The sequence below is a fragment of the Metopolophium dirhodum genome, chromosome 2, assembly GCF_019925205.1.
Source record: "Metopolophium dirhodum isolate CAU chromosome 2, ASM1992520v1, whole genome shotgun sequence".
NCBI classification, from domain to species: Eukaryota; Metazoa; Arthropoda; class Insecta; order Hemiptera; family Aphididae; genus Metopolophium; species Metopolophium dirhodum.
The window spans coordinates 3,698,026-3,720,351 of NC_083561.1; the positions used below are offsets into that span (position 1 = coordinate 3,698,026).

The following is a 22,326-nucleotide window of genomic DNA, read 5'->3' on the forward strand; positions in this document are numbered from 1 at the left end:
TTTCGCGGAACCCTGAAGTGATCTCCGCAGAGCCCGAGGGTTTTTAAGAAACGCTGTGTAATAGTACCTTTATTGTATATTATAGTAGGTTATATATTGCATATTGTACATTATTGTATCATATATTCATTCATCACACCCCTTTTGGAATTTATTTCCGTAAATAAATTATTATTATTATTATAATCATTGTTATTAAGAGCATGTCAGCGCACCATTTGTTTTCTCTCTCTCTGGCCCACGCGCAACATAGACAAAACACATTTGCGTGGAATCGTTTTTTCTATGTTTCTAAGCAATCTTAGAGTAAAATCACCCATTACAAAAAAGATATAGAGAATAATATTTTTGAGGGAATGACAATTCGATTTGTCTAAATGTTGTTTCAAAACAATTTAAACATCATTTAAATTTATAAAATTTTTTGTTTATTTTGAAAGTCAAATACATAGTCAAAAAACAATAAAATATAAAATCGATATGTCATTCCCTCTAAAAAATTATTATCTTTTTTGTAATGGGTGATTTTACTCCAAGATTACTTAAAAACATAGAAAAAACGATTCTGCGCAAATGCGTTTTGTCTATATTAAAGCAAATTAACTTTTTACTTCGTAAGAATTGTAGTTATGTATTCAAAACATAAATCACTCAATCACATGGTTTAATCGATCTCGTGGATTTTATTTACCTTTAAAAATGATGAACATGGTAAAATGTTACACCCGAAATAATGAAAGTTGCAGACAAGCTGCAAAGCTATGGAATTGAATAGTGAATACTGAGTAGGTACCCAGATCGTCAAAAATCATCGTACAATGTTATAGCCTAAAGGCAGGGGCGTCTTCAGGTCAATTCCACGGGGGGAGGGGGACAAATTTTACTCTTGAATACCGCTTTGGTAAACAAAAATTTTAAATATATATGCTTATATAAGGTATATATTATGTTTGATGTTTGTATCAACGGTGTGTATAATCAGTGTAGAAACAATTAACAAATCAATTAATGTACAAATCCATGTTAATAAAAAATAGTAAATGTGACTTAGATATCAACGGGCTACAAGTTGTAACGTATGCTGCAGACGACACTTGTTTACTTTTTTCTGGTATAACTTGGGGTGACATGCTAAACAAAGATACTCGTGGATTTAAAAAAGCGTTATATTACCTGAATCAGAGGAAACTTACACTCAATTATATAAAAACTAATTTCTTTAACTTCTCGATTAATAGGGACGAATGTAACTTTGATCTTTTAAAAATACACAACTGTGAAAATGAAAACCATTTTAATGAATTTATACATCAAAACCATTTATAGAGTGTCTTGTACTGGATACAAGCTATATCCAGCTATATCTAGGATTAACAATCGATAAAAACATGAGATGGCATCTGCACGTAAATAATATTGTTTCATGACTTCGAACTGTGTCCAATACAAATTGTGCCTATACAAATTAAGAACTTTTTTACAGGTTCAATGTTCATACTTTACGTTTAACTTATTTTGCATATTATTGTGAATAAAGTAATTTATATATAACGTATTTACGTGGAGCCTTGTTTTAAATTTTTAATCCTTAGCTATAAAAGTTGAACATTTTATAATTTTTAACTAAAAAATAATTATTACATTTTAAATTTGATAAATTTTGTCGAAATTCGAACTTTAAATCCTTATAAAAAAAAAACTGTGCCTAGGTATGTATTTTTAATATTTATCAACTGCTATTGTAACAATATATCAGAAGCCTTGCATTAAATTTTCACGCTTTTTTACCCAACAAATACAATTTTATTGATATTTATAGAAAAAAAAACTAAACAAATTTAAAACTGACAATGTCCGTAAACAGCTCAAAAAGAGTCAAATTTATGAGAAATCTTGTATTACATTTTAAAATCTTAGATTTAAAAAAAAAATTTTTATGAATTTCTAACTCAAAATAAATTGCAAATTTTCGTAATTTTTACGTATTTTGTCAATATTTGAACTTTAAATGCTAAAAAAAAAAAATTGTGACTGAGCGAAGCGATGAAAGTATTTATTTTACATTGATGTGTGTTTTTTTTTTATTTTTTTTTGTGTCTGTCATTACCTTTTAGGACAGTAAAAGTGCTTGGATTTTCTTCAACAGTAACTTTTCTGATAGGAAAGTTAATCTAGTTGGCACTTTGGGGGGGTCAAAAGTAGAAATTCCCAGTAGTGCACAGTAAAGCGACATGAAAAACAAAAGAAAAATTAAGGAAAAACGGGAATTTTTACGCAAAATCTGTTTTCGAGAAAATCGATTTTGGCTTTTGGTGCAACTCTAAAACAAATGACCGTAGGTACATGAAATTTTGACTGAATGTTTATATTAGCATTTTCTATACACCATAACATTTTGAAAATAATTTGACTCTTTTTAAACTGTTTACGGGCATTGTTAGTTCTCAAATTTCTTAGTTTTTTTTTCTATAAATATCAATAAAATTTTATTTGTTGGGTAGAAAAGCGTGAAAATTTTATGCAAGGCTCCTGATATATTGTTACAATAGCAGTTGAAAAATATTGAAAATACATAGGCACAATTTTTTTTTATAAGCATTTAAAGTTCAAATTTTGACAAAATTTATCAAATTTAAAATGTAATAATTATTTTGTGGTTAAAAATTTATAAAATCTTCAACTTTTGTAGCTAAGGATTGAAAATTTAAAACAAGGTTCCACGTAAATAAGTAAATATATAAATTACTTTATTCACAATAATATCATCAAATATATTTAGTAATATCATAGGCTGACTGACCGTTTTCGCTCAGAATCGTTTTCCTTATACAATGATATTATATCATTGAATTCAAATTTAACACCATCCATTACAGTGACCCACTTGTAACCTACCGTACAGCAGAGCGACATCCACTTACCCACTTTTTTTTTATCTGTTTGAAACTAGGAGTCTTCTATTAAATTTTCAAGCTTTTTTAATCAACAAATAAAATTTCATTGATATTTATAGAAAAAAAATGTAAAAACTAAAAATGTCCGTAAACAGCTCAAAATAAGTCAAAATATTTGGAAATTGTTACGGTGTATAGAAAATGCTAATATAAACATTCAGTCAAAATGTCATGTACCGACGGTAATTTGTTCAGAAATTGCACCAAAAACCAAAATCGATATTCCCGAAAACAGATTTTGCGTAAAAATTCCAGTTTTTCCTTAATTTTTCTTTTGATTTTCTCGGCGCTTTTGAAAACTACTGGGAAATTTTTACTTTTGACCCCCCAAAGTACCAACTAGATTCACTTTCCTATCGGAAAAGATACTGTTGAAGAAAATCTAAGCATTTTTACTGTCCTAAAAAGTAATGACAGACACACAAAAAAATAAAAATAAAAATAAAAATAAAAAAACACACATCATTGTAAAATCAATACATTCATAATTGATCCGTTCAGAATCTAAAGGTGACATTATTTCAATTATGTCAACAGTCAATTAAACTAGTTAAGTTCTTAAGTTAATTATAAAATTAACCAACTAAAATTAAGTTAAAATTAGATTTTTTTAACAAAATGCCCGCCTTTGAATACTGTTTAAATATCTAGGTAGGTATCTAATATTTATATACCTATTAATATATTATTGCCACAAATAAAATAACATTTTGTTATTTTTTTTGCATGTGTAAATTGCACGTTGAAAATTACAGTTTTAAATAAATATGAGTATATTATATGACTACGAAAAACAATTTAGTTAACAAAAATAATTATAATGAACAAATTTGTAAGTGTAAACAATGTAGGTAATCGATGGTTTTCATACCTCACGGGGTTTCGCGTTTCGTTTCGGTTGATGATGTGTATATAGAGGGTGTCTACCGTTTTTGTCAACACGCATGTTAAGTATTTGGGAAACTAACACTTGTAAAACCATAGTAATTATATAGTTACGTATAATAATTATTATTTTTAATCATTTTCGGTTTTCCAATATATATATTAAAAAATAACAGGTCCCAAACGTTTTCTCGAAAATCGCCGAGACACGCAACTTGTTTAACCTATTATATTATATTTGTATGCGTATCAACTATCAATAATATTTAAAAAGTTTAACTATTAGGTAATTTTCATTAAGCGACATCATATTATATTAGCTCCAGACTGTGTACAGTTATCATCTTTATTATTACGAAGAGAATTTATACGAAAAATGGGTTGTACCTACCTTTATAGCAAAATTCAAAATCAGGTTAAGCTGGTATCAAACATTTTAGTCCCACAACTCGTTCTTCGAAAGACCTTTTTTCGCTCATTTTCTTATATAAACGTTCTAAAAATACAAATTTTATAACGCGACGAGCCGCCAGTTATCCGTCCCCGGTTAGAGGATCGTATATATATCGTATATATATATTATAACATACTATAGCTCACACGTGCACCTACATTCTATAATGATGCGGGGGGGGAGGGGGTTTGGGTGTCAAAACACCTCCCTCGGGCGTACAATCCAAAAATATATTATACGTGTGAATAGCCCCTCCCCGTCAGGTTTTGTTAAAATTTTTAATTAAACATGCCTGGCTACGCGTCTGGAGTGTTGACCTGACCCGTGAGACATCCTGTAGATATAAACGTGAACGTATGTGCACCGCGGATTACCCGTATACGGAATTTTTCACACATTTTCCACAGCACAGCAGTAATTACGGTATTTAACGTGCCAGGTGTTGGCTATTGTTCACGCGAACCACCATGTACGGCAAAAGCCGCAGTATTCGGGTATAAAAATACAGAACTTGTGCTAACCAGCGAATGTGATACAAAAAAAGCTCAATGATGGCTTACATCCAAATATTGGCGATCGTGCTGTGCTCTTGCTTCATACAGGTAAATTCAAATAAAATAAAATCGATATTGCCGATGTAATATAAAATATATAAAACGTGAAGACTATATTATAGTATAGGTACCCGGTATTTGGTAATAGGTATCTTCAGACTTTATAATATTATATTGAAAATTATTCAGTAATACTATATTCGTGATTCAGCAGTATAATCGTACAGACAGTGCTTACAAGCCCGGATTAAGGATCGATTGGGCCCCGGGACACCATACACTTATAGTGGGCCCCCTTTCGACTTTAACTTCAAAATAATTGTATCATTACATATATTAACGACTTTATATTATTGTATCATTTTTTACTATACAAAAAATATGCAGAGTGTATCTTATGTCATTGTACGCGAGTTTTTTTTCAACAATTATGGATCGATGATATGGAATTTCGTTAAAACAAAAAAGACGTGTTTCTTTATTCTTAACAGGCAATTTTTTTGTAACATTTTCAAAATGTTTAAACACGCAGTTGTACCAATAATAAAATCCACTTTATTTTTTCAAATGGTAACCACTACATTTTTTGATGGATTCTGGTAAAGCTTTTTTTCTGAACATTTTGACAGTCAAGTGATCAATTTTGGTTTGCTGAGTTATTAACTATAGTCCTATTAGTCCTCTAAAGCTTAGTATAATATGCATTAATACTTTTAACTGAAATACCTAATTTACAAGAGCTAATTTTTTCTTATAATTACCTTTTTATATACTTAAATAGTTAAATCCGTAATTTAAAATGCTCGAAAAAAAAAAAAAAACAAAATTGTCGACAAATATAGTTCCTTATTTATAGTAATTTTTCGTGATATAAAATTGAGAACAATTTTATTTCATAATTATTAATAATAATTTACCTACTATAGGTACTATCTACAATGTTTTTTTTTTTAAAACGTTAAAAAATATATTTTGGGGATAAAGATGGGCCCCGTGCCCCCTTTACTCCTCTCCCCTTAATCCGGGCTTGAGTGCTTATACCTAGCCACCTAGGTAGGTACTTAAGTACTTATATAACCTACATATATAATATTATATATTGTATAAGTAGTGCATTTATTTTTATAGTTACTGTGTTATTTTCTAGAAACCCAAATTTAGTACTCATAACAATTATAATTAAACAAATAACTATACCTACCTATAATCTTTATATTATTACTAAATATATTCATACTAATGCCTGCATTTTTATAGGCGGCTTCAAAATCTATGTAGCTGATTATTGAATAACATTAAAGCATATTGTTTATTTTTTTTTAATTAACATAGGCAAGATTTATTTCACGAGGTATCTTATTATCAACCATTATTCATTACTATATTAGCTTTTATAAGTTTTTCTTACACCATTAAATGTACCCGTGTAGGTACACGTACACTGTTGCGTATCCTGTCACGCCTCCCACAAGTTTACACGAGTGTCTACCTATATATGCGCCTACATCATATAATAAGCACAATTTCAAGAGTATACGTCTGCTCTCCGGGATCGGATACCCATCTATATATAACACAGATACGATAAATAGTAAATTCCATAAATCAACATACCCCAGTACGCCCACATGCGCCTATATGCCCAAGCATGATATAAAGCGGAATATCGTGTATGTGTAAATTATATTATATTCATATAAAATTTGCGTCAGAGCCTCGACGTTTCGCCGTTGTGTGATGTTGGTATTTTACGTCAAACCGCTGTAACGACGACTGTCCCAGTCCGAATTTTATTCGTTAGGGCTCGGATCTCGTAACCCATTCGGACGTTTTCGTGTTGCAGGACGCGTTTTCGGTGGTAAAAGTCCGCAGAGTGACATCGGCAGCTCCGGTCGATGACGAGGCGGCCCCGCAGTTGGCGGGCGCTGGTGGCCGGGCGGCTGCGATGCCGCCGGTGAGGCGGACCACGTCGACGAAGCGGACGGTGACCAGGACACCGACTGCGGCCCCAGCACCGCCTCCGCCACCGCCGCCGCCACCAGCCAAGTACCCGCACCTCGCCGCCGTGAAGGACATGTTGTGGAACACGTTGGAGGACATCAACCGGGCCACCGAGTACGGCAAGCTAAACGCCAGGGCGGCGAGGAACACGTTGAGTAACGTGCTCAGCAACGATGTGTTCTGGTCGTCAGTGATCGGGGCGCTCAGGAGGCGGGTCAAGGTGACTAACGACGGTAAACGGGCCGCCGCCCATATCCGGACGTGCAACGCTCTCACCACCGCCGTCACCAGCCCGAATGCCATGCAGGGCTTCCAGGATGTGGCCAACGAGGTGTACGGCACCGTGTCCCGCATGCAGTCGGATGTGGGCACGGACGCCCTGCGGCTGTTGACCGAAATGGTCGACGGCGGCGAGGTGAACAGGGGCCTGGACACGATCACTAGCATCGTGAAAAAAATCAATTTCAACCCCAGGATGTTGGTCAAGGGATTCGCCATGCTCCGCAAAACGCTCAACCTGGGCGGCCTAATGCACATGAACGGTGGTATGGCCAGGGGCCTCATGTCGTTCACGTCCAAGTTCAGCAAGTAGAGCGATGCCTGCATGTATTATTGTATAATAATGTTATTAAATAAAGTCGTCGCGTCAATGAACGCTGTACAATAATATTATCGTTTGTGCGCATGTGTATACCTACTATATATATAATATATTATGTTTGAGCGTATAAGTGACGACTAAGCATAATATCATAAAAATTAATTATATCCTATTATATAGGTGGTATGTACGTAGGATATTATAATATTATATATCCGAGCAGAAGAGACGTTCATATAATGATATGCATATAATATTATGTTTTGTGTTATGCTTTGTAAACGCGTGTTATTGTTACAGGAATTATTATTGCAATCGTAAATAAAATACCGACACAACTATTATGGAACATAATATTATTGACATCACAATATTATAAACTCCATTTATTTTTTAAATCATACGATTTTAGGAGGTATACATAGATTATTATTATTATTATTATTATTTTTTTTAATCGGTCATTAAGCCCGGCAACTATGGCCATTAGCCGTGTGTTTGTTTATTTGTAGGGGAGGATACTGTTGGTTGGTAAACACGTGTGTGTAGTTTTTGGCAGATTTTCAAGTGGGCACCCGTAGGTATCTGCCATGCCCGGGTGGGGGATGGCGGCGCTTGTTCTCCGGACACCGTGACTTGTCCGAAGAAAAATGCCGCCCATTCCTTTTTAATGAGTTATCAACCAACTTTCTAGCTATCATAGTTTAAGAGAAAAGTTAAAAAATAGATATTTTGGGAAAGTTCACGCCGACGTTTTTATGAATTCAAGTGGTTATACCGCTTGAGTGTGATATCAAATCCCTCTCATTAATATTTTATATTATAGCTAGCTAAATTACCTACCTACTTATCATTACTGAGTTACATATTTATTATTTTCCTATTTAACACAAATTCTTGAAGTTTTCAAAGTTCAGACTCTCTTCATTTCAATTACCATTCTTACTTGATTAAAAATCAAGAAAGTAAAAATTACCTTTTTTTACAACCTCGAGGAAATATTGTACCTATTGTATAAAAAGGGGAAAATTATATAACCGCTCTGCTGACTAAAGTTGTACAGTTCTAGTACCTATAGTGTACCTCGTCATTGAGTCATTGAGGAGTAATTCATTGTAATGTATGTGTAGCTACTTATATCGTATATCCAGGAGCGGACTGGGAATACAAATTGGCTCCGAGGGAAACACAAAATTCGGTTCAATTTTGGGCTAATAATAAAATATTTATAAGTTATCAGCTCAAATTCGTTCAAGCAACCCACATTTTCGCCGGACCCAGGCGCGGATCGCCCACCCCCACCCTAGCCAGTCCACCCATGGGTAGAGCACTAGAGCCGTATAGAGGTATATGGAAATCTACGATTACTTCTGAGACAAACATTTAAACATAATTCATAAGCGATTTTATGTATATGCAAAAAGCAAAGGCAAACGACGACCAAAAATCGAAAAAAATTGAGTACTCGCATATAAAACCGAGTGGCGTTATTTTGACATACATATTTGTGTAACCGTGTAAATACCTATACCTAGGATGCAATTTTTACTTTGCTTGTGGTCGGTCGTATAATGTATGCGTAAATCAAGATATAATAATATTATATTATATCAGTCACAAGCCCGGATTAAGGATCAATTGGGCCCCGGGACACCATACACTTAGTGGGCGAGTGGGCCCCCTTTCGACTTTAACTTCAAAATAATTGTATCATTACATATTAACGACTTTATATTATTGTATCATTTTTTACTATACAAAAAATATACAGAGTGTATCTTATATCATTGTACGCGGGTTTTTTTTCTCTACAATTATACGGATAGATAATATGGAATTTCGTTAAAACAAAAAAGACTGGTTTCTTTATTTTTAACAGGCAATTTTTTTATAGGTAACATTTTCAAAATATTTAAACACGCAGTTGTACCAATAATAAAATCAACTTTATTTTTTCAAATGGTAACCACTACATTTTTTGATGGATTCTGGTAAAGCTTTTTTTCTGAACATTTTGACAGTCAAATGATCAATTTTGGTTCGCTGAGTTATTAACTATAGTCCTCTAAAGCTTAGTATAATATGCATTAATACTTTTAACTGAAATACCTACCTAATTTACAAGAGCTAATTTTTTCTTATAATTACCTTTTTATATACTTAAATAGTTAAATCCGTAATTTAAAATGCTCGAAAAAAAAAAAAAAAACAAAATTGTCGACAAATATAGTTCCTTATTTATAGTAATTTTTCGTGATATAAAATTGAGAACAATTTTATTTCATAATTATTAATAATAATTTACCTACAGTAATTTTTTTTTTTTTAAAACTGTATTGGACGCGTTAAAAAATATATTTTGGGGATAAAGATGGGCCCCGTGACCGTACCCCCTTTGCCTCCCCCCCTTAATCCGGGCTTGATATCAGATTGTGCCGTGGCTGAGTTCGTCCGACCCGAGCGGAATAATATAATATTAGCTTTCACTGCAGTATATAGCTACAACATTTGTCAGCGAAACCTTTTTTTAACTATTTATTTCGGGCTTTTAGGTACGCGAAGATGTTTTCAACAAATATTAATCGCACATCTTAGACCATCGTAGACACATCCTGATCAGGAATTTGTATTTTGTAGACAAATTAATTCAAACCGACATACTCGTTTATAGACACCGCGAGATGTGTGTGTTATATTATCATCTCGTGTCGGACTAGATGATCAATATAAGTTTGTGTTGGGAAAAACCGAGAAACATAAGTCATTTATATAGTTAGACACACGCACGACATGACAAATTTGACGCTCAGCAGATCACGTTTAGCTCAGTTGGTTTAAAAATTAGAGTGAATTGACCAGCTCTTATGAAATTTAAACGTAAGATTATTATTATATTTTAATTTTAAAGCAAGTTATAAGTATTTTAAGAAGTACCAACAATTTACAATTTTAAAATAGATACCAACTCATAATACTCGCCTTAAAATTAAAATATAAAATAAAAGTCCTATGAAATGCCCTAGATAATAATCATACCTTTAATAATTTTATAAGAGGTCAATTCACTCCATTTTTTTGGATTATTGACGTATTAATGAGTTTTGGGTTGTTTGTTAGTTGGGATAGAACGTTATCAAAAGACCCTCCTCGACCTATAGGTATTCAGTATGTGATGATCGGTTCAACCATAGAACAATAATTGCAAATTGGGTAACTAATGTCAGATAAATTAGTCAGAGCCGCTTTCTTTTTTAGTATGTCATGTTATTATATTATTATTATATCAATATTCTCTTATCATATAAATCATTTTTCCTTAATATTATTTGCGACTGTAAAAATTTGTTCTAACCATTTCATGTTGGATCACATTTTGAAACCTAAATATTTAGTATTTTTTACAATATTTATTATTTTGCATTGACATTGCTTTTGGATATTAAATGTTTCGTAGTGTAATGCCATTTTAGCCTTGGTGGGTAACATATTTCTATTCCAGGTAAACTAATTTGGGGATAACTCTTTGAGTTGTTCAAAGACTTCTGAATGATTTAAGCATTTTAAAGATGGTCAGAAGTCAACCAAAAATTACTCATGTTCTCGAATGATGTTGTGGTAAAAAATATGTAAAAAAAGTCCAAAATAACCAATAATTAACAGTTTACAAATTGACATATAATCATTTGTTAGGTTTTGTCATGCAATTTAAATTGAAAATGTATTAATTATAACTGAGAAGAGTGGCTGCTACATTTGTTCAATATTACAAAAGTGTGCCCAGCTCTGGTCATGAATTTTTCTCATAAAAAAATTCCCCAAATGGTTTTTATTCGTCACTGAGTATGTTAAAAGGAAATTATATAGGAACAGGTAATTCCTTGAAATTAATTCAAGATATAGAGGATATAAAAGTAAGTATTGCAACAGAACATAAAGTCTTAATTTCGGAATACTTCCAAAAACCTTTTAAAACATGGCAAGGTTGATAGGACTATTGTATTTTGTGAGTATTTTGGTGGAAATATCTCTAAATAATATGTAACTTAATTTTTGTACACCCATATCAAAATTAAGATCTCAGAAATTTTTGATAAGACAATATTCAATTTTTTTATACCAGGCAGTTTATATATTAATAGGTACGTATATTATATACATTAAATAACTTTGTTTAGTGGTTCAGTCATGACAATAATTTACTAGAAACAATTAATGTAAGTTAACATATAATTAAGCATTTTTTTATTTTGTATATAATTTAACGTTTGAACATGAAAATTAATTCACAGTGTTTTGTATGAGGAAACATATCAACTGGTTTTATGGAATTCAAAGTAAAAGGGCGAGATTTTTTGTTGTTAACAACTAATTCCACAAGGTTTTTCATAGTTATTGGACTGTCTGCTTTACATGACACATACGCAAGAGTGTTGATCAACCTATTATTTCTAATAGCATTTATGACTTTCGGATCTACAAACATTGAAAATTAATAAAACATTTAACATGGTGCATGTGTTTATGTTAACTTACGCACGCCTGCTCGACCGGGATTTAATACAGCACACAAATCACTAGACATGCTCAATTCATCCAAAACTTGTTTTAATACCTTGAACAAAAAATCACTATGAATCGCTTTGGTTTGTTAGTAAACGGGACACTTGTGTATTTACCATTTCTACTTTTCCTTCAATGAAATCACAATTGTATATATTATTTAGTTTTGCAGTCTCTTTAGCGTCATTAACAGCCTGTGCCACAGATTCAATACCAACACATGATTGTACGTGTTGACTGCCTATTATACTTACTGTACCTATGAAATTAAATTAATTTGTTTAACATCTAATTAATAAGTCAATATTAACCTTCAATTATGATTGTATTTTGTTTAAATTATACCAGTGCCTGAACACAAATCTAGCAGAGTAGATGTCTTTGTTAGATTGATTAATTTGAACAATTCTTTGTACAAAACTTCAGCAGCTAACGTGTTAATTTGAAAAAATGAGTCTGGAGATATTCTGAACTTAAAACTGCATAAATCCTCATAAATATATTTATCTCCATCAACAAGAATGAATGTTGAATCTTTTGAACTTCTAGTGTGCAAACTAAACGAGTTGAATAAAATCTATATTTAATACAAGATGTTTCAATTAACATATTTGATATTATACACAACAATAGATTACCTAGGATGAAAATATAAAGATTGTATATCAATATTAGTACTCTTCAAGTAGTCATTAAATCTACGTTGCTCATCCAACATAATTTCATTGGTATAACCTCTAGGATTAGCAACCACTATGGCCATTTTGTCACCTTTTAAATTGCTCCGCACAATGATTCCTCGCCAAAAACCACCATCCATATGATCATAACTAGCGGGCAATTCAGATTTTCTAACAAAAGCTTCAAAAACCTTAAAATTAAAAAATGTATGTAAATATATCCAGTAGACGTGATTAAGACAAAAATGTAAGATACCTGAGCAATATCTTTATGTGATTGCTTCATATTAATTAGATTCATGGCAGACACACAATAGATATTTCCCTTAGTTGGATTGCTGACAAAAAAACCAAGGGTTTTAGGGTTACCATCAATACCAGGTCGAAAATTAAACTCGTCCTTATTACGGTATTCGTTGATTTGTGGCTGATACATACCCAATAAAAAAATTTAAAACATGAGTAGGTAACTATGTAGATAATTAAAAGTATATAACACAAGTATATAAATAATAAAACACATACGGATGAAGAAATAGGGAAGACTTTAGGTAGTCTAATCAAGGTTTTTGCATTGTGAAGTCGACTGCGCAGTTCTTTGCATACAGTATTTGTCCACTGTTGTTTCAGAACCAATTGTTTCTCATACGGCATACGACATAAAGGAGTCACAGATTTTTCCAATGCACGAAATTGGGTTTCATCGGTAAGTATATCCGTACTGGACACTTCAACTTTGTTGCTAATAACTGAACTCTATTAAAAAATCATTTATAGGTTAGTAATTTAAATTATTCAACAAACTTATTTGTAGTACCTATACCTTTTTACGAATTTGGATCCAATGATTAATAAACGAGTACGTCAGGTATACTGGCCTTTTAATGTTTACAATGTTGTGTAAATTATTATTACAATAAGGTGAAAACATTTTAAACAAAACTTCACAAAAGGATATTTTAAATATAGGTACCCAGAGATTTTTATATGCAGGTAGTGTTTACAACAAAAAAATCACGAATTAAACGGTGGACTACCGGAGTCGGGAGTACAGGATACAAAATTAAAAGACCGGATTTTCTATAATATCGTGATTGTAGCACAGAATATGATTATAGCATTGAACTTTTCGATAAGATATATGTTATCACTGCGACACTGCAGTATATTCTGTGCTATCATCGAGTAAACCCTCCTACCTAAAGGTACGGTTTCCTAGCCGCGGCTAGTCGCAACGGCTGGCCGCAGCGTCTGCTCTGCTAGTCTGCTATGGAACAGCATTATAGCCGCTGCGGCCGGCTTCTGTACACGTCCGTGAGCGGTAAGGTGCGACCGGTCGCTGCGGCCAGAAAACCGTACCTTTACAAGTACATTTACATGGCAAATTTTACTCTCAGCAGAACACACCGTTGTCTGTACTCTGCAGCTCCGTTAGTTTAAAAGAGTTAGAGTGAATTGACCTGGTATAAAATCTAAAGGTAATATTATAACCTCAAGAGCTTTTTATTATATTTTCATTTTAAAGAGAGTTATGAGTTTTTGAAGGTGTACAATCAATTTACAATTTTAAAATACTCATAACTCGCTTTAAAATAAAATTGTAATAAAAAGCCCATGAGGTTGCCCAGATAATAATCTTACCTTTAGATTTTATAAGACGTCAATTCACTCTAATTTTTAAACCAATAGAGCTACACGTGTTCTTCTGAACGTAAAATTTGGTATGTTACGAACTTGTAAGACGGAGACAACACATGGGGGTATGACTTCTTAGGGTAACACTCGTTTTTGTTACAACTTACCTTTTTATTTATTTAACGTTTTGCTTTTAATAAACTAATTTTACTAATTTTTGGCACGTGGTTTTAAAAATAAGTGATAAAAAACGTGCACAAGGTAACTTGGATAGCTTCTTTAGCAAAAAAAAAATGTTTAATCACTTATTTTTTTTTTTTTTTTGTACTTACCAGCCCACCTCCCTCTCCCAAAAAATTTCTGGATACGCCACTGATAGATTTTAATTAAGGGTCCTGGTGCCAGTTTTTCAAATTTTCCCCAATTCTATAAAATTTGAAAATTAAATTTTATATTTTAGTTGCCCCTCAATTATAATACTTTTCCACTAATCTACTACCTGATACCTATTTAGGGGGGGGGGGGTTGATAGGGCGTATTATATCGATCAAAACACACTTTACAGGAAATACTCGTAGATTAGTCCGATATCCGTATTTTTTTATTGTTAGTTAGAGGAAGATTTTTTACAGGGAGCATTGGACTTTAATTTTTGATTACGTTGCTAAAAACAAAAAATAATACAAAAATTAAAAAGTTGTAATAATGACAGGATGTAAATTTAATCGCGTGTAGCTGTTGGATATTGCCATATTGGTCAAAGTTCATGCTTTGTAAAATTGTAAACCATATTTATTTGAGCTACCTTTGCCTCTGAAATATATTCTTCATCCTTTGTTTTAAATGACTCCAAAACTCTAATAGTCTTATATTAAGATATTGATATTTTATAGTTGATAATTGATATTGTATACCCATAACCTGCATACTTGTTTTATTTTATTCCTAAATGCATTTAAAAATGTTAGCGTTTTGGGTATAACCACTACTACACTGAATATAATATGTAATCATAAAATCATAAAATTAATAACTTACTAAAACAGTGGTGGCACCAGGTTTTTTTTGTCTGGGTGAGCCAAGCTGGGGCCACAGATTTAAAGGGAGGGCCAGTGGTGTAACAAAATTTGCCCTACCTATCAGGTGGTAGTAGTGGCGTACGCAGGGGTAAGATTTTAGGGTTCTGACTCCCCTTATATTTTCTGCAAAAAAATCTTGTTTACCAAAATTTTGATACATACAGATCAATTGTTGGTCATTTTTAATTGATACATTGTTGAATATGACAAAGACATCGATAATCATAGTTTTGGGTTTTTTTTTTTACTGATTTAGAACAATGCTAAACGTTTACCATAATCGATGGTATATATCGTTGTCCATCGATTATTACCACGTTTATTACGTCCTGAAGAGACTCTATAAATGACCACGTTAAACACTGTAAATGTAGACTAAATTTGAGAATAACTATAATTTGTTATATAAAAAACCGTTTAGAAAAAAAATAGTCTAAATTATTTATTGAGGTAAAACCCTAACCGAACTAAAATCCTGCATACGCTACTGGGTGGTAACAACTTACAACTATAGGTTTATAAAAAATAAAGGTCACTATCAAGTGTAATACCAACTAGTTTTTAAAACTTCAATAACCCTCTTCCTCTTCGATATGGTACTGAGAAAAAGCCATAATATATCCACCAATTTGCAACACTTCTTGAGAAAAATATGACATACATTTTCAAAATTACAATATTACATTATACAGGGTGGGCCAGCAGGGTGGCCCATAAAAATTTACGGTAGGCCGTAGCCCACTCCTGGCGCCGCCAACTGTAATAAACAATACATAAAATCCGGAAACCACTAGGGTAGTGAATCATTTTTGTGATTTTCTACATACTTGAACAATTCTGATGTATTCATCAGAAAAATGAATAATATCTCCTAGAATATCAATAATTTAATAATCATTTTTAATGATTTTGTGTGACAGTACAATATTTACAAAATATTAATTATTAAAACTGGACAGTGTAGTCCTGCAGAAGCAAGTCCATCAAGAAGCTACAACTACAGTTCAATCTTCAACCATGGCAGTATTCAATGTAAAATGGGTAGAACATGTAAATATAAAATACTGATTAACACAACAATACAATTTAAATAAATATATTATATAAACATTTTAATTAATCAAACGATAATCATGCAAGATTTTTTTTATATAAAACTGATCTATAAGTTAAATATTCTATTTCTGGGGATTAACCAATTGTCACGTCGATAACAATTTTCAAATGATTATAGTAATAGTGATTAAAAAATTATTTTATAAACTATTAATTATCAATATAATAGTGTTATACTGTTATGTAATATACACATCACAGATATTTGTGAATAAAAATGTTTAATTTGATAACTGGTAATCAATGATACACATTTGGTATACAACCTTTTTCAGTTTCTAAAGGTGATGGTAGACCAATCAAAAAAAATTCATGATCAAATATTTAAATATTCATATGTTTAACAATAGTTTTATTGTAGCCTATCTAATCTTAAGTGTTTTTTTTATGGTTGATTGAATTAGGAGTCAAGTAAATAGAGAAAAAAAATTATATTAACAATTAAATAGGTGTGGGTGAAATGGATAACAGTAAACAGAATGTGTTAGAATAATCTTATAATTATAAATGGGACGAATACAATAAAAAAAAACGAATACCGTTTTAACACAACAAATCATAGAGAATCATTATAATATTAAAATTAACTCAAAACAAAACCATCATAAATAAATCATTATAATTAATAAAACAATATTCATAAATATTAATTAAATACACTTAGTATTAGACTGTGAAATTGAAAATAATTTTGATCAGTTATAATAACATAATAGAATATACAAATTAATTTTGTTTTAAAATTTAGTATAGTTTAAAAAAAAAAAGAGCTAATTAAATCATTGTTTGCTCCAAGAATATTCATAACGACACCATGGTCAAATATTTGTCAAACTGTTAAAAGTTTATTATTAAATTATAATATAAGTTTTTTGTATCATAAAAAAATAATGAGACTAAAAATCACAGTAAGGATTTCATACTAAGCACCGGACAATAAAAGTTGAAGCTAATTTAAAAAGCTTCATAGCTAATTATAACTAGATATTGAATAAAAATCATTACAAAAAAAGAAGCCACCACGAAGTGCTTACTATAGTAATTCAATGAATGATAGAATAAAAATAATAATATAAAAGAACATACTGTACAAGTAAATCACGCCAACAATAGCCAAATAATAAATATTACTGCAATCCATAAGAAAAGTTTTGATAAGTAATGATCGTCTTGAGGTAATTGACCACCAACTGGAACTATTTAAATTAAATCCATTATTGAAAGTAAGAGTTCAAAAATGAAACTATTATTAATTTATACTTACCTCCATGACGATCAGAGAAATTAAACGATGTTAAAAATCCAAATGGAAATGCTCCTATTCCAAATGACAAATGGAAACCGCCATCTCCAAAGTTAAAACCAGGAAAACCCTGAAAAAATTTAAATAAATTATATATATATTAGTGTGAGAAATAATATTTATAAAATTAGTTGATATACAGTATTAGCATCAGGTTCAGTTCTTTGACCAGCCGGTCTAGGTGGCACTTTATTTCTGAAACCAAAAAAAAAATTAATAATAAACACTGAATTTATAAATTTGATTTTAAAAATTAGGTAGTAACATGTAAACATTAAAATAGACTATGATGAATACATTTTATATTATAAATAATGAATTAAAATTGTTTGTATTAATCTGAGCATTGATATAGACAGGGGTGGATTAACGATTTTTTCGGCCCGGGAAATATGAATCAAACCGCAAAATATACTAACCAGTGATGAAATCCTAAAAGTTTATGAGTACACACCTTAATTATTGGAAAAATATAACTTGGGGGGGGGGGGGGGGGCTACACCTAACCTGCGTACCACAATTTTTGTTAAGGGTACACATATAAATATAAAATTAGAAAGGGGGTACACGCCGTGGAACCTCCACTACACCACTGATTATAACCCCCCCCCCCCCCCCTAAAAAAAATAAGGTACATACAATAAGGTGTTCCTTAATTAACAATTTCAACATTTGTTTGGTCTCTTCTCTAAATTAGTTAAATATTTAATGACTATTATAGTCTTGGGTGAGTCAGATAAGCTAGTTCCGAACTTGAACTTGAAGTTTGAACATAATAAATTTTTCAATATTTACAGAAAATATCCTTAAATATTTTGTAACCACTATAAATATAAAAGTTAATTACATTTTATAAACCTTTTATGGAAATATATTTTATTATATTTCTTGTCTGTATATGACTATATTCTATATTTTATTATATATTCTATATAATAACACAATTTAATACACATATCACAAGCATTAAGGCTGTTAGAAGCGGGTAGTTTTTTCGTGTATTTAAACCAATAAACGGAAGAAAAGAAATTATACTTCCAGAAAACCAATTTAAATTTGAATTCTTTATTCTCTTATATAGGTTATGTAGGAAATGGATTTTTTTTTTATTATTATCAGTTAAGTAAAGGTGAATTTTGAAAAAAAAAAGAAAATTCATTTGTTAATATACTAATTAAACAATACAAAAATTCAAAAATTAATTTCCTACATAACTTAGTAAAGAGAATAAGGAATTTTTCTTCTGCTTTTAGGGACTTTGATGTTGAAACTTTTTTAATATCAAAATTTAGTGACGTGTGACTGCGCGTATGTAGGTACGTAACGGATTTCCAAGAATCTTAGCATAAAATGTTAGGGGAACTTACGCACATTAATGATCATAGTAAAATGATATAGTAACTGAAATAGAATATTTCCTAAATCTAACCTCTTAAAAATGGTTTGCTTTCACCGGCCTTAATTTCCTATTGGCTATTATTATAATATATAGGGGATAGGCTATGATCTTATAGATATTATGATTTTAATATGATTTTTTTTATTAATTTACATGTATTCACTTATGATCTCAAAACGCCGAAATAATATTTCTATGTGAATTTTATAAAAAAATATTTTTTTATTGTTATTATATAATTACCTATAATGCAGCCCACACAAGGACCGACCCTGTTTCAATAATAAGACTTAATTTAATAAATATAGGTAGTTAATGTTTAGTAGTTAATTATCATTGATAAAAGATTTAATTTATAAATAACAGTTTATCCTAATAAAATAAGTTGTATTTAATTATATTATCAATATTACCTAATTAAAGTTAAAAAAATATAAATTTAAATTTACCTGGGATCTTCTTGTTTGGTATTTCCACGTCCGTAAATTGGTATTACTTTATCTTTACTTATAACAGCTTTACATACAGGGCATACCTGCCGACTAGAACGAGTTTCTAACCATTGATGCAAGCATGGCCAGCTATAACATTAGTTTTAGGTTTAAAAAAAATATTACAAACAATTTATTAAATTACCGGATAAAAGTAATTACTAGAGCTCAGACCCAGCCTAAAAATCCATTATATACAACGATGGGTTTAAAAAATAAAAATGTTACATATTTCTTAATTTTTGTGCAAAAAGTGCAAGTTAAATGTTTTGGACATAGGTTTATGTTTTATTATATAACTTCACAAATAGTGAAAATATTAATATTATATTTAGCCACCGATAACGGTTTTTTTTAGTTCAATAATTTACATATCACCAATTGGCAACTATTTCTCCAGTTATCAGTTATTTCTTTTCATTTGTCATTTATAATACCTAATATATTAACTATACTAATAAATAATATATACCTAATTTTTTTTTTTTATATATATTTTACAGTTTTGTAGTGCATATTTTTACTATTTTAGCTCATATAACTTGCAAGCCATAAACTGGTTGAAAACTAATTACTCATGATTAACATATAATATGATAATATTACAAATGTAAAATAAATTAGATTTTTATACACAAGCTTTTATCATGAAACACTCATTATTTCAAAAAGTTCATGGCTTGAAAATATTTTTTACTCAGTTTCAAGTTATTAAAAAATCATATTTTCAAATATTTTTTATCCTTATATATTTTCGAGTTTTTTTACTTTTTTTAATGACAACATAGTTTTAATTTCACATTCCTAAGCAGAATATTTTTCTAAGTATTTTGATACTTAAAATTCAAATTTAGTACAAGTAGTTTATGAGTTATAAGTATTTAAAGTTTTGACAAGCGGAGTAGTAGACAAACATTTTGCGGGGCAACCTCCCACTACTCCACCCGCCCATCTAAACTTTAAATAGGTACTTATAACTCATAAACTACTTGCCCTAAATTCGACTTTAATGAATCAAAATACTTAGAAAAATATTCTGCTTTGGAATATGAAATTAAAATTCTATGTTGTTATTCAAAAAAGTAAATAACTTAACAAATTATAAAGATAACAAATATTTAAAAATATAATTTTTTAATAAAAACATTGTTTTTTAAACAACTTGAAACTATGTAAAAAAATATTTTTAAAAACATTAATACTTTTTGAAATAATGAGTGTTTCATGATAAAAGAATCATCCTGTATGAATCATTCTAATTTTTTTGCAAGCAGATTATCAGAATGTATAGTTTGAAGTACTTTTCTTAATTATTAAATTTATTGTATACTTACAAGATATATTTAGAAAGTATGTAGTGTTTCTTACTTTTATCATGTCAGCACCGATATTGTACTTTAGCTCTTTAGCGATTATTTTATTCACTTATTGGGAAGGTAAAAAACTATTTTTTAACTAGTCAATAGTGAGTCACACATACCAAGTTGTGATTGTTTAAACAAACTGAAAATTCTGTGGCCTATGGTGATCAAGGATTACGAACACAAAAACTAGTGACCAGTTGTGGAAACCACTTTGAAAAATAAATAATAATCTAATATTTATACTTTATGTTCCAATAATAAATATTTTATAAATATATTTTACCTGAATGTATTGCGAAAGGGAACTAACTTTCTGGATGTTTCTCATAGTTTATGAAAATGTGTTAGATTAGGTAGGGAAATAACCAAATTTTAATCGCTATTTTTAAAACACTTAATATTTTGTCAATAAAATTAAATATTCTGAGGGAAATTGAACTTATAAATTTACTTGGCATTATTAATTTATCAATGGTACTAACCAAAATAAATGGCCACAAACACTGACAACTGCATCCTTTGCATAGTCCAAGCATATGTTACATTCAAACATGTTATTCTGTTCATCTTTGTTATCATTCTCTCTATTGTCTGTGTTCTTTCGCGAAGAATCCGAATCGTTGCTAGTGGTTGCCATTGCGTTCTAACACATTCAAAAACAGACTTAATATTGGAATGTAATAATTAATAGTATTGTAACATTAGTTGTATGTAATATTTCATACTGTAGACACACACGTCAAACACACCCTACAGCAATAAATATATGTCAGTTAATTAACATTAACGACAAACGGTATGGTAATAATTGTTTGTGATTGACGTACACAATTTTATAACTTTATATAGTATCGATTATCTCCTATACAAACGTAAACAACTCCTCATCCGTCATATGTGATTAACGACGAATGATGTAACATTGTTTTTTAGACTTACGAATGTACGATGAATATATTATGACGTATTTGCTCAGACTGGACTTACGTTTTATAAGTTCGTTACAGGTTACAATGGTTTAAATATGGTGTATGTCGTTTGTCGGACATGCACTTCGGCAACGGACTAATGGTCGACGGACGACAGCGGACAGACCGAAGTCCGAACGAAATGGAAATAAAATAGCACACAATTTAACGGGGGACCAGCCAACATTAACAATATTAAAATAATTTATCAATCTTTTTTCTATGCGTTATACAATATACATATTTATTTATTTTATACACAAGGTTTTTAGATAACATTAT

The 22,326-nt window shown here is 30.7% G+C and overlaps 3 protein-coding genes across 4 annotated transcripts; 1 reads left to right on the plus strand and 2 right to left on the minus strand.

Moving 5' to 3' along the window:
• Positions 1–4,736: 4,736 nt before the first annotated feature.
• LOC132939600 (uncharacterized) lies at positions 4,737–7,517 on the plus strand. Its single transcript, XM_061006860.1, has 2 exons — positions 4,737–4,895; positions 6,691–7,517. Exons 1-2 carry the CDS (start codon positions 4,842–4,844, stop codon positions 7,438–7,440), a joined length of 804 nt encoding a protein of 267 aa, XP_060862843.1. The 5' UTR covers positions 4,737–4,841; the 3' UTR covers positions 7,441–7,517.
• Positions 7,518–11,662: 4,145 nt separating this feature from the next.
• On the minus strand, positions 11,663–16,163 carry LOC132938692 (tRNA (uracil-5-)-methyltransferase homolog B-like). Its single transcript, XM_061005677.1, has 8 exons — positions 13,513–16,163; positions 13,215–13,445; positions 12,946–13,116; positions 12,648–12,880; positions 12,355–12,566; positions 12,126–12,268; positions 11,983–12,061; positions 11,663–11,922 (listed from the first exon to the last, which is right to left on the minus strand). Exons 1-8 carry the CDS (start codon positions 13,618–13,620, stop codon positions 11,708–11,710), a joined length of 1,392 nt encoding a protein of 463 aa, XP_060861660.1. The 5' UTR covers positions 13,621–16,163; the 3' UTR covers positions 11,663–11,707.
• Positions 16,164–16,483: 320 nt separating this feature from the next.
• Positions 16,484–22,287, minus strand: LOC132938693 (E3 ubiquitin-protein ligase RNF185-like). Of its 2 annotated transcripts, none has more exons than XM_061005679.1 (6): positions 22,016–22,287; positions 21,559–21,719; positions 19,671–19,802; positions 17,963–18,017; positions 17,784–17,892; positions 16,484–17,715 (listed from the first exon to the last, which is right to left on the minus strand). In XM_061005679.1, exons 2-6 carry the CDS (start codon positions 21,711–21,713, stop codon positions 17,618–17,620), a joined length of 549 nt encoding a protein of 182 aa, XP_060861662.1. In that variant the 5' UTR covers positions 21,714–21,719; positions 22,016–22,287; the 3' UTR covers positions 16,484–17,617. The 2 variants fall into 2 exon arrangements, with proteins under 2 accessions (XP_060861662.1, XP_060861661.1); XM_061005678.1 differs by having other exon boundaries at positions 22,064–22,284.
• Between the last annotated feature and the right edge of the window lie 39 nt (positions 22,288–22,326).